This window comes from Folsomia candida, unplaced genomic scaffold (genome assembly GCF_002217175.1).
Source record: "Folsomia candida strain VU population unplaced genomic scaffold, ASM221717v1 Fcan01_Sc018, whole genome shotgun sequence".
In the NCBI taxonomy this organism is placed as follows: Eukaryota; Metazoa; Arthropoda; class Collembola; order Entomobryomorpha; family Isotomidae; genus Folsomia; species Folsomia candida.
This window is the reverse complement of record NW_019091210.1, coordinates 530648-543390: the sequence shown is the minus strand read 5'-3', so window position 1 is coordinate 543390 and position 12743 is coordinate 530648. Positions and strand designations below refer to the sequence as shown.

General features: G+C 36.4%; 1 protein-coding gene and 1 long non-coding RNA gene across 5 annotated transcripts; one reads left to right on the top strand and one right to left on the bottom strand.

The window, feature by feature from the left end:
- Positions 1–4118: 4118 nt before the first annotated feature.
- Positions 4119–7280, bottom strand: LOC118437976. 2 transcript variants are annotated; one of them, XR_004836517.1, is made up of 4 exons: positions 6814–7280; positions 6477–6719; positions 6338–6405; positions 4119–6231 (listed from the first exon to the last, which is right to left on the bottom strand). It is a non-coding gene; the product is annotated as an uncharacterized LOC118437976 (long non-coding RNA). The 2 variants fall into 2 exon arrangements; XR_004836516.1 differs by having other exon boundaries at positions 4119–6405.
- A 155-nt stretch (positions 7281–7435) lies between these two features.
- Positions 7436–11239, top strand: LOC110857389 (synaptosomal-associated protein 25). Of its 3 annotated transcripts, none has more exons than XM_035857584.1 (5): positions 7436–7656; positions 7736–7866; positions 8624–8832; positions 8921–9037; positions 10728–11239. In XM_035857584.1, the coding sequence occupies exons 2-5, from the start codon at positions 7783–7785 to the stop codon at positions 11140–11142; spliced, it is 825 nt and encodes a 274-aa protein (XP_035713477.1). In that variant the 5' UTR covers positions 7436–7656; positions 7736–7782; the 3' UTR covers positions 11143–11239. The 3 variants fall into 3 exon arrangements, with proteins under 3 accessions (XP_035713477.1, XP_035713476.1, XP_021961677.1); XM_022105985.2 differs by having other exon boundaries at positions 7438–7866; positions 10728–10872; positions 10941–11149; XM_035857583.1 differs by having other exon boundaries at positions 7436–7866.
- Positions 11240–12743: the final 1504 nt, after the last annotated feature.

Genomic DNA, 12743 nt, shown 5'->3' with positions numbered 1-12743 from the left:
ACTTGATGAATTTCTTTATTGACACGAAATTTCCTGAGTCCTCGACATGGTAAGATGGATCCAAGATCCTGGACTGACTCACGCAGATGAGAAAGCGTAAATGCGGAATTTCAGAGAAAGTGAGTCCCATTCCCGGATGCCTGCGTTGCATGGCGTGTGTAAATTTAGCATGTGGAGGAGAGTGGATTTTCGCGAGGCTTTTATTACCCCTGATACATATGTATGTATGTATGTATATTCACAACTTCTGTATGTGTATAACCATAAGCCCATGATCCCTCCATGTGCGTGAGGTTAAACAATGAATTTATACAAAGCGTGCCTACAAGATTTTTAATTCGGCGTAGTCTAAATGCATTTTTTCAAGTCGAAAAGTAAGGGGACTGAATTTCAAGAAGCGTTGCAAATTTTGGGAAAATTTGTCATGTACTAAATTTAAAATGCCTAAATTAGGAAAATGCCTAAATTTCACTCCACACTTTGCCAGCTAAATACGTAATAAATGCACATTTCGTGCATAAAAGTAAATTCCATAGTGGAATTTACATTTCCTGCATTGTTTGTTCCCTATACAGTGGGGGCGGAAGTCATGGGACATCTGGGGATATTAACATAGAAGGATCAGGGAGGGTGAGGGGTTCATAAGACGGACAGATGTTGGACACATCGAAACATCCCCACGCTTCCGCGGCCACTGTCTCTATGTACATACATATGTATATGTATGTATACATTTCTCTGCTCAGAGTACAATGCGGCCATTATTCAACGTGTTTCCGTCCTCCCTACCCTTGAACTTGTTTTGTGTCCATTAATCCCAATCCTACATTGGTGACCTATTTACTAACTTCTCCTTTTCGGATAGACATGACTTTCCTTTTGTATATTTAGGCTTACTTTCTCCTCCGTGACCAAATTCATATCGAGTTTTTCTTTTTAATTTTCACGTTGCAAATAGCAAGTCGATACATTTAATATTTAACTTAAGGAAGTATTATTAGATTTACATCGGATGCATTTTACAGGCAGTTGTGCATCAAGGTCAATACTATCCCGATATTAGGGAAATTATGTAGCTTAATGCATTGTGAATCTCGAAATTCTAGACGTTCACTAATAATTTGGTTAACTTGGTAGATCAAATCGACAGCCCAAGGTTTCCGAGTGCTTGGATTAAGTGGTTTATCTTGTTTGTACTATTTGTGTGCATTTTTATTCATGACGAAAAAATACCATACCATACTTTCAATATTTAGTTTGTAAGGATTTTTGTGTTATCTTCAAATCTGGGTCGAGAGTTATTATTCTCATATTCTTTTAATCATTTGTCACAACTTTAGTTTCGCATTAAATTTTTCACATATTATTTGTGCGGTCTGACATTAGACTAATCTATGTACATCCAAGATTTTATTGTCAATTTTTTTAAAATTTAAACAAAATGCTTGAATTGATTCCAATTTTATATAAATTGCTTGCAGAATGGAGAATACCTACAAATGTGCATAGGTATGTATGTACATACATACGCACACATATGCATATACATTCATAAATATTTAGCACCAACTAAATTTGCGCGTCTACCAATACTTATATTTAATATTCAGGCAATTTCAAAATGTACAGAAAAGTGGAGGAAAATAAAATTGTTGTGAACCATTAATCACAAAAATGCAAATGTATTCAGACATATACACGGGTTACCTTGTGTATGCAAATACATATGAGCACATACATATGTACATATGTATATTAATTACAACGTGAAAGTTACACATATTCATGTATTAGCGAATAATTTGGACTTGTTAAGTTGTTCTCATAAACTGGAACACATCCGGTAACACGCTTAAATTCCACTCACACCACATTCCCATTTTCCCATTAGCGATTTATCCAATACTAAACAAATGCATAATAAACGTGATCTTGCACCATTTCTTCCCAACGTTGAACTCCACGAAGTTCCGCAAAATGCACAAAAGAAGCATATTTATGTATCTAAAATCAATCACATCTCCCCCGCATGGCCCTTTCCCCCATTATTTCTTCATATCCAACAATCACCATTCCTCACACGTGCACGTGTACATACATACATAGCACAACTGAAACCTTGGCCCTGCGAAATAAATATGTAAATATGTACGACTACCTATTTAGCTCCAGAAAACGAAAAACACCACGGATTTTACGATAATGGAATACATAATATATGTAACTCGTGCCAAATCACAAAACCACTAACTCTACCTATCTATGTACCTTGTTGGCAGGGATTTCTTTAACGCGAGTACTGTACATACATCCGGTAGGTGAATTGTGACCGATTATCGGATCATTTTGACCCATAAAGGTAACCTCGATGGACTATGCATGACGTCATCCTTAGGGACATTTCAGGATAGATGGTGTGATAAAATATCTCAATCGACCACGTCCTTTATGCTCAGTCCGCAGTATTACATGTAACATTTTAGGCGGGCTTGTGTTTGATCAATTTTACACATCCGCGTCCCTTTGTCTTTTTGCAGGCCAGAAATATTCAACTTCAACTGTCATGTGCTTACCTAATATTTTCAGTAACATTTTTGCAACCTTTATGACTTACGTATGTATGCATGCTTTTATTAGTTTCGATTTTCGTATTCCTGTTGTTTAACTTATTTTTTCAATCATACTTAAACAAAGGTATTAAAAGTAGAAAAATTCACATAAACTATTTCCCATTTCCAGACGACTGACCTGTTTTACATAATTCTCCAGTTTCCAGTCTACCCATTATAGATACATATGTATGTACATACTTGTGAGAATCACACGACATAAAAATACAATATAGATTTGTGTTCGCATAGAAAAAGTCACCTCTTTTTATTAGAAACTTATCTCTGACGTACTTCCTGTCCCTGGTCGCGTATATGTGTAGGCTTGGTTACATTTGTACATACATATACCAACCAAAGCCACCCTTTCTTTCGTTCCCCCAAGGTTTTAACATGTCCATAATTTGAGTCATAAATAATAGCTCGTGCCCTTGTCCTGCTCGTAAAATAATTCTATTCTCTCTCTCTCTTACCCGACAAGAAAATATGGATAGGAAACGCAAATGGTATATAAGCGATCATTGTAACACAACTTTCCCCACTTTTCCCGTAATCACTAGCCTGCTCCTGACTTTGACTTGGATATTTTTCTCCAAGATCCAGGCCAGGGTTCGCCACCCCGGGTTTTTGTGGGTTAGGGTTTTTGGGGTTTTTGTGGGTTTTTGGGGTATCAAATCTCCGGAAAAACCCTAATGCTTAATGGGGTTTTTGCGGGTTTTTGTGGGTTTTTGTGGGTTTTTCCAGGGTTTTTGTAAGATTTTGGTGTAGATTGAAACAAAATCTTTTAAACAACAACTTAGATCAATGCTAATTCAATTTTCGGATTGATCATGAAATTTTGAGAACTTTCATGTGCGACTTGAATTTCCAAATATTATTGCATATTTTCAGGTTTACATGTTAAACACTAATTTTCGATTTACTAGTCAAAGTCAATGATAACGTTTAAAATTGCACGCTAAATTCGTTTCTTAAATTAGTTTTTCCCTAATACATAATTTTAGGAATTTGGATTCAACCTGCCCCAAAATCTGGAAAAACCCACAAAAACCCACAAAAACCCAAAAACCCACAAAAACCCCAAAAACCCCGGAAAAACCCCCGGGTTTGGGTTTTTCTAGAAAAACCCCGGGGTTTTCCGAACCCTGATCCAGGCCCACCGGAAGAACGGGGACTTTGGGGGCTTGGGTTTTGCGTCGCCCAAAAAATTGGGGAAGCTTTCTTCGCAATGTTAATAAGCCAGTCACTTTTATTTACATATCTTACAATGTTAATGACCCAAAGTGCCACGGTACACCTTCCGCGGCTCATGTGCAGTGTACAAGGCAAATATTATGTAGGACAGAAGCCATGTTCCGAATTACATGGAATACATAGCGTCACATCTAATCCGAATCTAGGCGAAGTGTGTCTTACGCAGAGTTGGGCAATGTCCAAATGTTGAAACAGACAGGTTGGACTTGGCATGGATACATATGTATGTAAATGCTATATAAATAGTTTCCGTGGTTAATTGCTAATTACTTCAAGTAGCCGTTTATTTTCACTTTAATTAATTAAACATTAGCGTCATTAATAATTAACCTGTACTGTGTAGTGTGTCTGATACTGATAATACATAATACTATTATGGGCCAAAGGTCCGAGTGATATCTAATAATTAATCAATCGAATAAATGTTTCAGGAATTTGAATATTTCGAATGATGCATATTTTCCTTACGAGTACATCAGTTTGAATAGATGGAAAATAAGGCATGTCACAAGAACTAAACGGCCAGAGCATGTGCACCTGCTGGTACAACTCTGATCTAATGAAAGAATTAGGTAAGGGTAGATTCGGGAGGGGCATCATACTTGCTTACAAAAGGTATTGATTGTCTAACCTAACACACATAGTTATCATGATTTATGTTCTTTCACTACATTTCCTGCATTTCTAGCTAATGTTCCAGAAAATGCGTGGAATGCAAAAAGAAATGAGTGTATTCACCTCAACTTTCCACGATATTATAGAAATTAATGTACATAATTTTAGATCATTTCGAACTTTGTGAAAGTGTAAGTAACTAATTTTTAAATATTTTCAAATTTTCCCAAATATTACATTTTCACAAATTACTAAAAAACAAGAATTATTCGGTGCTTTAAGTTAAAACTTGACGTGCGTCGGCTCAAACCAAACACATATTCGCAACTCTGCATGATATGCCAAAAATTTTGCACCGCTGGCAAAAGAATTTACTCAAATTTTATTGTACTACTTTTTGGTTTAATATTCCTTGCATTTTTTATAATTTAATTTTCTCTCATGCAATTTTTATTGGCGAAACACCACACGAAACTCGAAATATTGTCCATTATTCCATTTATCACCAATTTACCTTCTTCAATAAAAAAGTGTTATGATAAAATTAAATTCCGGATCCGAGTAAGTACTATCTCAAGCAACTGAACTCCTTTCGACTACATACATGGCTTCGTATGTATTTAACAAATCCTATCCAGAAGTCAAACTCAGGAGAAGTTGTTGGCTTATTCTGCACCTTCAAAACAAACCATCTATCTCTCCCGGAGAAAATCCACCATGCAGCGTCCAAATTTTGTAAAGCCGAATATCGCTATTTACCACTATACCACTTTCCATGCAACCATGCATGCAGGCAAACACTAAGAAATTATTGTACCAAATTTTACAACTTTTATAATACGGCATCATATTTTCGCAAAGAATGACATTGAATGTCTACTACCAGCAAACTTCGCAAACTGCTGATTAAGTATTTGCATATTTAAGTTGTTTGCACAGCTTATTATGTACAAAGGAAAATTATAAATTATACAGATCAAAAGGGTCTTCTCATTTTGTGCAAATTCACCAATAAATTTTACAGACCTCATCAATTTACGAACATCAACAGTGATTTCATTGGACTCAACACACTGTTAGAAATCTAGTATAGTCAGGCATGCCTGACTATAAAAATCAATACCTGCAGGTATTGATGTTTCGGTATTACAGTTGCTACCACTTGGTATTAAAATTATACGTATCTATCAAAATTTGTGACCGATATGGTAAAACTTTTTTTTATCTTACACTTATCAATACCACTTTGGTAAAGCCAAACATACATGAATACCGCTTAGCTTGGTACTGTTTTACTACTGGATTTCTAAGTGTGAAATGTATGCAAACATTTCACATTGTTATGTTTTATACATTTCTAGTTAAAAGTCAATATTCAGCTTTACACACTTTCACTCACGTAATCCCCGTTCATAATTTTGTAAACAAAGAAAACACAAGATTGCACACATTTTGCAAAGTCCGTCCCCAGTAGGCAAAAAGACAACGAATCTCTGCGATATCGTAGCGATGCACCAGCATCGAATCGCAGAGAATCTCTATCGAATCGACGTCGAAAACAGAGCTAAATGACCGCCGAATCTGTGCGAAAGAGCAGCGAATTCTTAGCGCGAATTTCGCAGCGACTTCGCGCTGTATCGTTGAGAATTCGAGATGCATTTTTATGACGATTTCGCTCTGAGTCGTATCGATTTCGATTGGTTTCGTCGTGATTTCTCTGCGAATCCAATGTCACCCTTTTTATTCGTTTATTCTTCCCGAAAGCAATGAAAGATTTATTAGAACGTAATATACATCAATACATTCATATTAAAGTATAAAATACAAACCAAAATAATAAACAACATAATTTTCAATACCCTTGGGAGTATGATTTTCGATTGTTGAGTTTTCTGTATTCACTCGTGTCAGCCTGGAGTTGGGTTTTCTATAAAATGACATCATGAAGTTCAGAACAATTTTGCACAATCTTACTGTGTAAAATTTAAAATTGCTTACATTTTTTTTAAATCTCTGCCTTTGTCAAAAATTTTGGGAGAATGGCGTTCTTCGTAACCGACATGACATTTTGGTGCAGCCTCTGAAAAATCTGAACTATTGGCAGATTTAATTAACATGGTTAGATCTAGGAAGGTTTTAGCCTAAAATAATATGACTTATCTGGAAATAATTTTGCAAGTACAGTTTCCCCAGTGAGCAAATACATTTTGTGAGTGATGCTCACAAACGCGAAACCATCTTCTAAATATCCAAAAAGTATTTACAAATTACCAATGGCGTAACAAATATGCTAGGTTAAGTTAAGTGTGGTTATTTGTATCAACTACCCACTTACCAAAAGATTTCAGAATCCATGGATTTCACAAATTAAATCACTAATTAATTAATTATTAATTTGTACAAGAGGAGGATTATTTATTAAGTTTTCTCCGTTGTGATCGTTTACTTAAAATCCGCCGGTCGAAGGGCACGTGATCTCAAGGCGAGGAGTAGCTGCGATTTCGGTGTGAAATCGCTGCTCAAATTTTATACGGACAATGAAATTCTGAAGTCCTTCCGAATTCGTTGCGAATTCGCATGAACAATTCTTTCCTCGAAAAGCCAGCGATTGTTCGTACTCGAATTCGTAACGAATTGTCTTAGATTTTTCGATGAGAAATATATCGTTGCGAAGTCGGTGCGGGTTCTAGGCGAAATTGTCCTCGAAATCGCAACGATTTTTCGCTGCAGCGAATTCGCTCTAAATTCGCTATGTTCGCAGAGAATTCGACCAACGAATTGCCTACTGGGTCATTCTTTAGTGTGGAGTGTTGCGAGCTTTACTTTTTGCAAAAGCCGAGCATAAATCTGCCAAGTATTTCACGGCCACTGCAGTCGTCCTCCACTCGGCTCAATCCAGCCGGCGCCAGGCTCACGCAATGCAGATAAAATCCCCTTTCCCCACTTTCTCATGCCCAGTTACAATAACGCTGGAGACACAATCGAGTCGTGCCTTTAGCTTCTTTCCCCGCCTGCAACGACATACTTCTCCCTGCTCACTGGACGCATGCAGAAAAGCAAGTGTGTGATAAAAAATACTGCTCAATCCACAGGCTACTGACCTGATTTGTCTCAACTTTACCCACAAGGACTTTCTCTCCAAATCTATGCAAAAAAAACAATAAGACGGACCCAAATTGTGCGTAAGGGTGGGAGTAATTTGACTTTGGAAATTTTATGAAGTGGGTGTGACTGACTTGAGAGGTGCGTGTTTTTAGAGAAAATTTGATCCAAAAAGAGAAAGTCGGAGAAAGCAACAGGCAAAATGCCTCCACCACCACCCTCCCCACCAAAACAACGCTCCGAGCTGGAAGAATTGCAATATAAAGCGAGCGAAGTTACCGATCAGGTAGAGAATGAGAGGGTTATGTATCACACGCGCTAATGTAGATGCATATGAAAATTTACTTCGGAATTATATGATTTTTTTAACTTAAATTAATCAAAATTAATGTAGTAATTGATGAAATTTTGAAAATAGATTTACGCCAAGTTTAGAAGCGACGAGTGTATGTAAAAAATACACATTCGTTATGCATGTATGTAAATTGTTACAAATTATTTACATACATATTTACATAGGATGTTTTTATCTAAGAAAACGATTTATGTATGAACAAATTGATACAAATTTCTGAAAATATTTTAAAAGCGATTTACTTTATATTTGAAAAAGTATAGAAAGGATTGACAAAAACATTTAAGAATGACATAAATATGGATGAAAAATTTTAATCTGATGCATGAAAATTTATACAGCTCAATTTATGAATAAAAGTTAAAACCAATATATGAAATTATTCAAAAACTGTTTATGCAAATTTACTAAAACTAATTTTTAAAAGGTCAGAACGACATATGAAAATATCTAACATCTCTTTATTTTATGAAATTTACAACTAAAATTTATTAAAACCTATAGCAACGATTAACCAAAAATAAAATGGGCAGAAATCCAAAGAAATTTAATACTCATTTGTACAAGGATTTAAATATTTAAGTCCTTTTTAAACAATAGCAAGTCACTCACTTATTGTGCAAATATTATTGCACACACTTTCCTTATAACCAATTGACAACTAATTTTCCTGCTTAAATAATTTCAGTCGCTTCAAAGTACTCGAAACATGCGAGAACTTTGCAACGAGGCGAAAGAGATGGGAATCCGCTCCCTTGTCGCTCTGGACGATCAAGGCGAAAAACTGGACAATATTGAGAAAGGAATGTTGCAAATTAACAGCGACATGAAAGAGGCAGAAGAAAATATGCGAGGGATGGAAAATTGCTGCTCCCTTATTAAGTTTCCGTGCGCAAAGTAAGTCGCTTTTTCGAAGTTTAATTGCAAATCATCTAGATAAAACTGGGTTTTAAATTAATCGTTAATTTTGAATTTTGATTATCAGGGGAAGCAAAGATGATGCCAATTGGAAGGTGAACGATGGCGAAGGGGGTGGTGGGTCGGAAAGACCGGGTGGACCCTCCGACGCAGGAATACCCACGTATGGTGGATTCGTCTCAAAGTAAGGGAATTATTTAACTCAAATAAGTTTTGCATAATTAGCTAATCGCTCATACTGAGCATTTGTGCTAAGAAAAGTTAAAATGAGGGAAAAAAATTGCAACACAATTTGTTAAGCTCGAGACACAAAGATTCCACGCTTGAACAAGTTCTGCATTTTTATCGAAAATTTCTCCAGCCAGTATGTATCTCTTTCCACATACTGAGGGTAGCCCACATCCGTGAAAACGATTTTGACCTTTAATATCTTTGGCGCTAGTAGAAATTTTGAATTGAAATTTTTACAATTTGTTCACCTTATATTCAGCATTATGAGTGCAAAATTTCAATTCTCTAGTGTAAAAAGCAGACCTTCAACTAACCCCAAAGTAAAACAATGATGACTTTTTTTGTTCCAGACATAAATTACCCTATGAAAGGACATGGAACAGTTGCTGATAGGCTAGAAATGTTAGGAAATAGCAAATTGTGTGACCCCATGTCCGTAGTACACAATGTAGTTTACATTTTGATAAAAAAATAACTGGGTAGAGTTTCAGAGTAAAAATTATAACAGCCCCCAATTTGTCAAAATTTCGCTAATTTTTCCCAAGTACCTCCATTGCACGACATTAAACATTTGAAGTACAAAATATGTTTGCATTACGATCAGTAAGGTCTCCTCTAACTGCTAAAATAATAAACATGAACACATTTCAACTATTGTGATTTATAAAATTCCATTTAACAGAAAAATAAACTTTATTCACGCTTTTTTGTACAAATCCACCTGGTATGGAATGAATTTAAAAAAATTTGGGAAATTTTGAGTTATGTATGAAAGCCACATAGATGCCAAAAATTTTCATACCACCCACATCAAATTCCATCAACAATTCATAGTTCTAGAAGGTTTTAAAAATATTCTGAAACTTAAAATTTATGCAGTTTTAGAGTGTTTTAGAACAGAACTATTTTTTCATATGCATATATCTCTGGCGCAATTTAGACTAGCAAATTGAAATTTTGCACCCATAATGCTGACTATAAGGTGAACAAATTGTAAAAATTTCAATTCAAAATTTCTACTAGCGCCAAAGATATTAAAGGTCAAAATCGTTTTCACCAATGTGGGCTACCCTCAGTATCTATTAATTCGCAAACTCTTACTAAATGAGTTGCGCGACCGGGCGTACTCACAGCAACATCTTAATTACTTACGCATGTACATACATATATAGCATCACAACTTACTTATTTAGCACTTTGTCCAGCTCAAAAAAATTATTTCGTGAGGAGATTCGCAAAGTATGTATAACTTCACAAATCTCGCAAAGCTACATACTTGTAAAACCCCAAGTTGGAGGTAGTTTTCATGGATTTCTCTCCGAAATGATTTTGCGAAGTATTTAAAAACATTCCCAGTTATTGCTCGGTAAATTTGCGAAAAACCCTAAGATTTGTCAGCAAAAGCGTAGAAAAATTTCGTAATTTCGTAAATTTCGCAAGTTATGTTCACCATACAAAGGCTATGTATATGCACGCATATATGTATATGTACAGGTGTACCTAAAATTTCGCCATAATTTCCACCAGAGATTCTAATCCTTGCAACCTCTCCTTTCGTTCCTTTCTACATACGCAATATAAGCCTGTCGCATTTTGTTTTAATTTGCAAATTTTACCACTTGAATTTCCTCCTTTCTGCCCAGATACACGAACGACGCTCGGGAGGAAGAGATGGAGAAGAACATGGAAGAAGTATCGAACATGGTGGGTAATCTGAGAAACATGGCAGTCGACATGGGAAGCGAAATTGGCAATCAGAACGCTCAAATTGATCGTATAAATATGATGGTACATGCCTTGCACGATGCGTACCTAACTTGCTTAAATTTCTCCACTAACAAATTAATCCCTTTCAGGCTGAGAACAACGTCGGTCGAATCTCCACGGCGAACGAGAAAGCTCGAAATCTTCTCAAGTAGACGATCTAGCAAAAATTTACAACTGGAAACCAACATTTCTCAAAAATTACTACATACTACCCAGCAATATTTTCAAAGTGATAAAATATTCGTTGTTGTTGTGAAACTTATTTCAATAATTGTTCAACTTACTTATTAACTATTTATTAAGTAGCTTCAGCTACTTTATGTGAAGACTTTGTCTGTCTGTCTGTCTGTCTGTCTGTCTGTCTGTCTGTCTGTCTGTCTGTCTGTCTGTCTGTCCGTCTGTCTGTCAGCAGGATATCAGGAGAACGGATCGAGATAATCGAAATCGGTTTTCGCCATCATACATAGGACCCCAGGGGGATCCTATCAACTTTTGGGGGCAACCGGACCACACCCCCTTTGGCGACAGGGGGTGTGGTCGGGGCAAAATGAGATTTTTAGTGCAATTTAATCTATAGGTGAAATAGAGTAAAATTATGTGTTCCGGAGTTGTGCCACACCCCCTCGGCGCCAGGGGGTGTGGTTGGGGCAAAATGAGATTTTTAGTGCAATTTAATCTATGGGTAAAATTAGGTGAAATTGAGTGAAATTAAATGAAATTAAGTGAAATTAAGTGAAATTGAGTGTTTCCCCGATTTTGCCGCACCCCTTCGGCGCCAGCGGGTGTGGTTGGGGCAAAATGAGATTTTTAGTGCAATTTAATCTATAGGTGAAATAGAGTAAAATTATGTGTTCCGGAGTTGTGCCACACCCCCTAGGCGCCAGGGGTGTGGTTGGGGCAAAATGAGATTTTTATAAAAAATTAATCTATAGATGAAATAGAGTGAAATTAAGTGTTCCCGAGTTGTTCCACACCCCCTCGTCGCCAGGGGGTGTGGTCGGGGCAAAATGAGATTTTTACAAAAAATTAATCTATAGATGAAATAGAGTGAAATTAAGTGTTCCCGAGTTGTTCCACACCCCCTCGTCGCCAGGGGGTGTGGTCGGGGCAAAATGAGATTTTTACAAAAAATTAATCTATAGGTGAAATAGAGTGAAATTAAGTGTTCCCGAGTTGTTCCACACCCCCTCGTCGCCAGGGGGTGTGGTCGGGGCAAAATGAGATTTTTACAAAAAATTAATCTATAGGTGAAATAGAGTGAAATTAAGTGTTCCCGAGTTGTGGTGGGACCGTTTGGGGTGAAGTACGTCTGAAGCTACTTCCGTATGCGCGTTTGCGACGGTTTATTAATTAAGTTAAGTGTGTTATGTAATTAATTCACGACACGAATTTTGAAAATCGGTGAGTCTGGAATAAATTTTTGGAATTTGACGAATTAACGGGGGAGTTAGTGCGAAATAGACAAACATATTTTTGACATCCTTGCCAATTTTCTAAAATCGTTACGTGTAATGTATGTATCGTATTAGTGTGTGAGTGAGAACGATGTTAAACCCTCATTTTTTGCAAAAGATTGCAAGAACTTCGTAATTTCACAATTTTCAAATTTTCAACAGGGAAGTTTTGGATTGCAAATTTCGTAAAACACTTCGAACCCCTGAAACAACCGATAAATCTGAAATCTGCAAGGGATTCGCAATTTTAACAATTTCTAAGTTTTCAACATGCGACTTTCGGACATTGCAAATTTGCAAAAAATGCTTTGAAAACGAAAAAAACGAGAACGCTAAAACCCTTCGAGGAACACAGATTCAATATTTTTGCAAATGTAACTGCCCAAGACTCACTAGATTTTGCAAATTTGCCGAAAATTTTGTCTCATTAGCACAAAA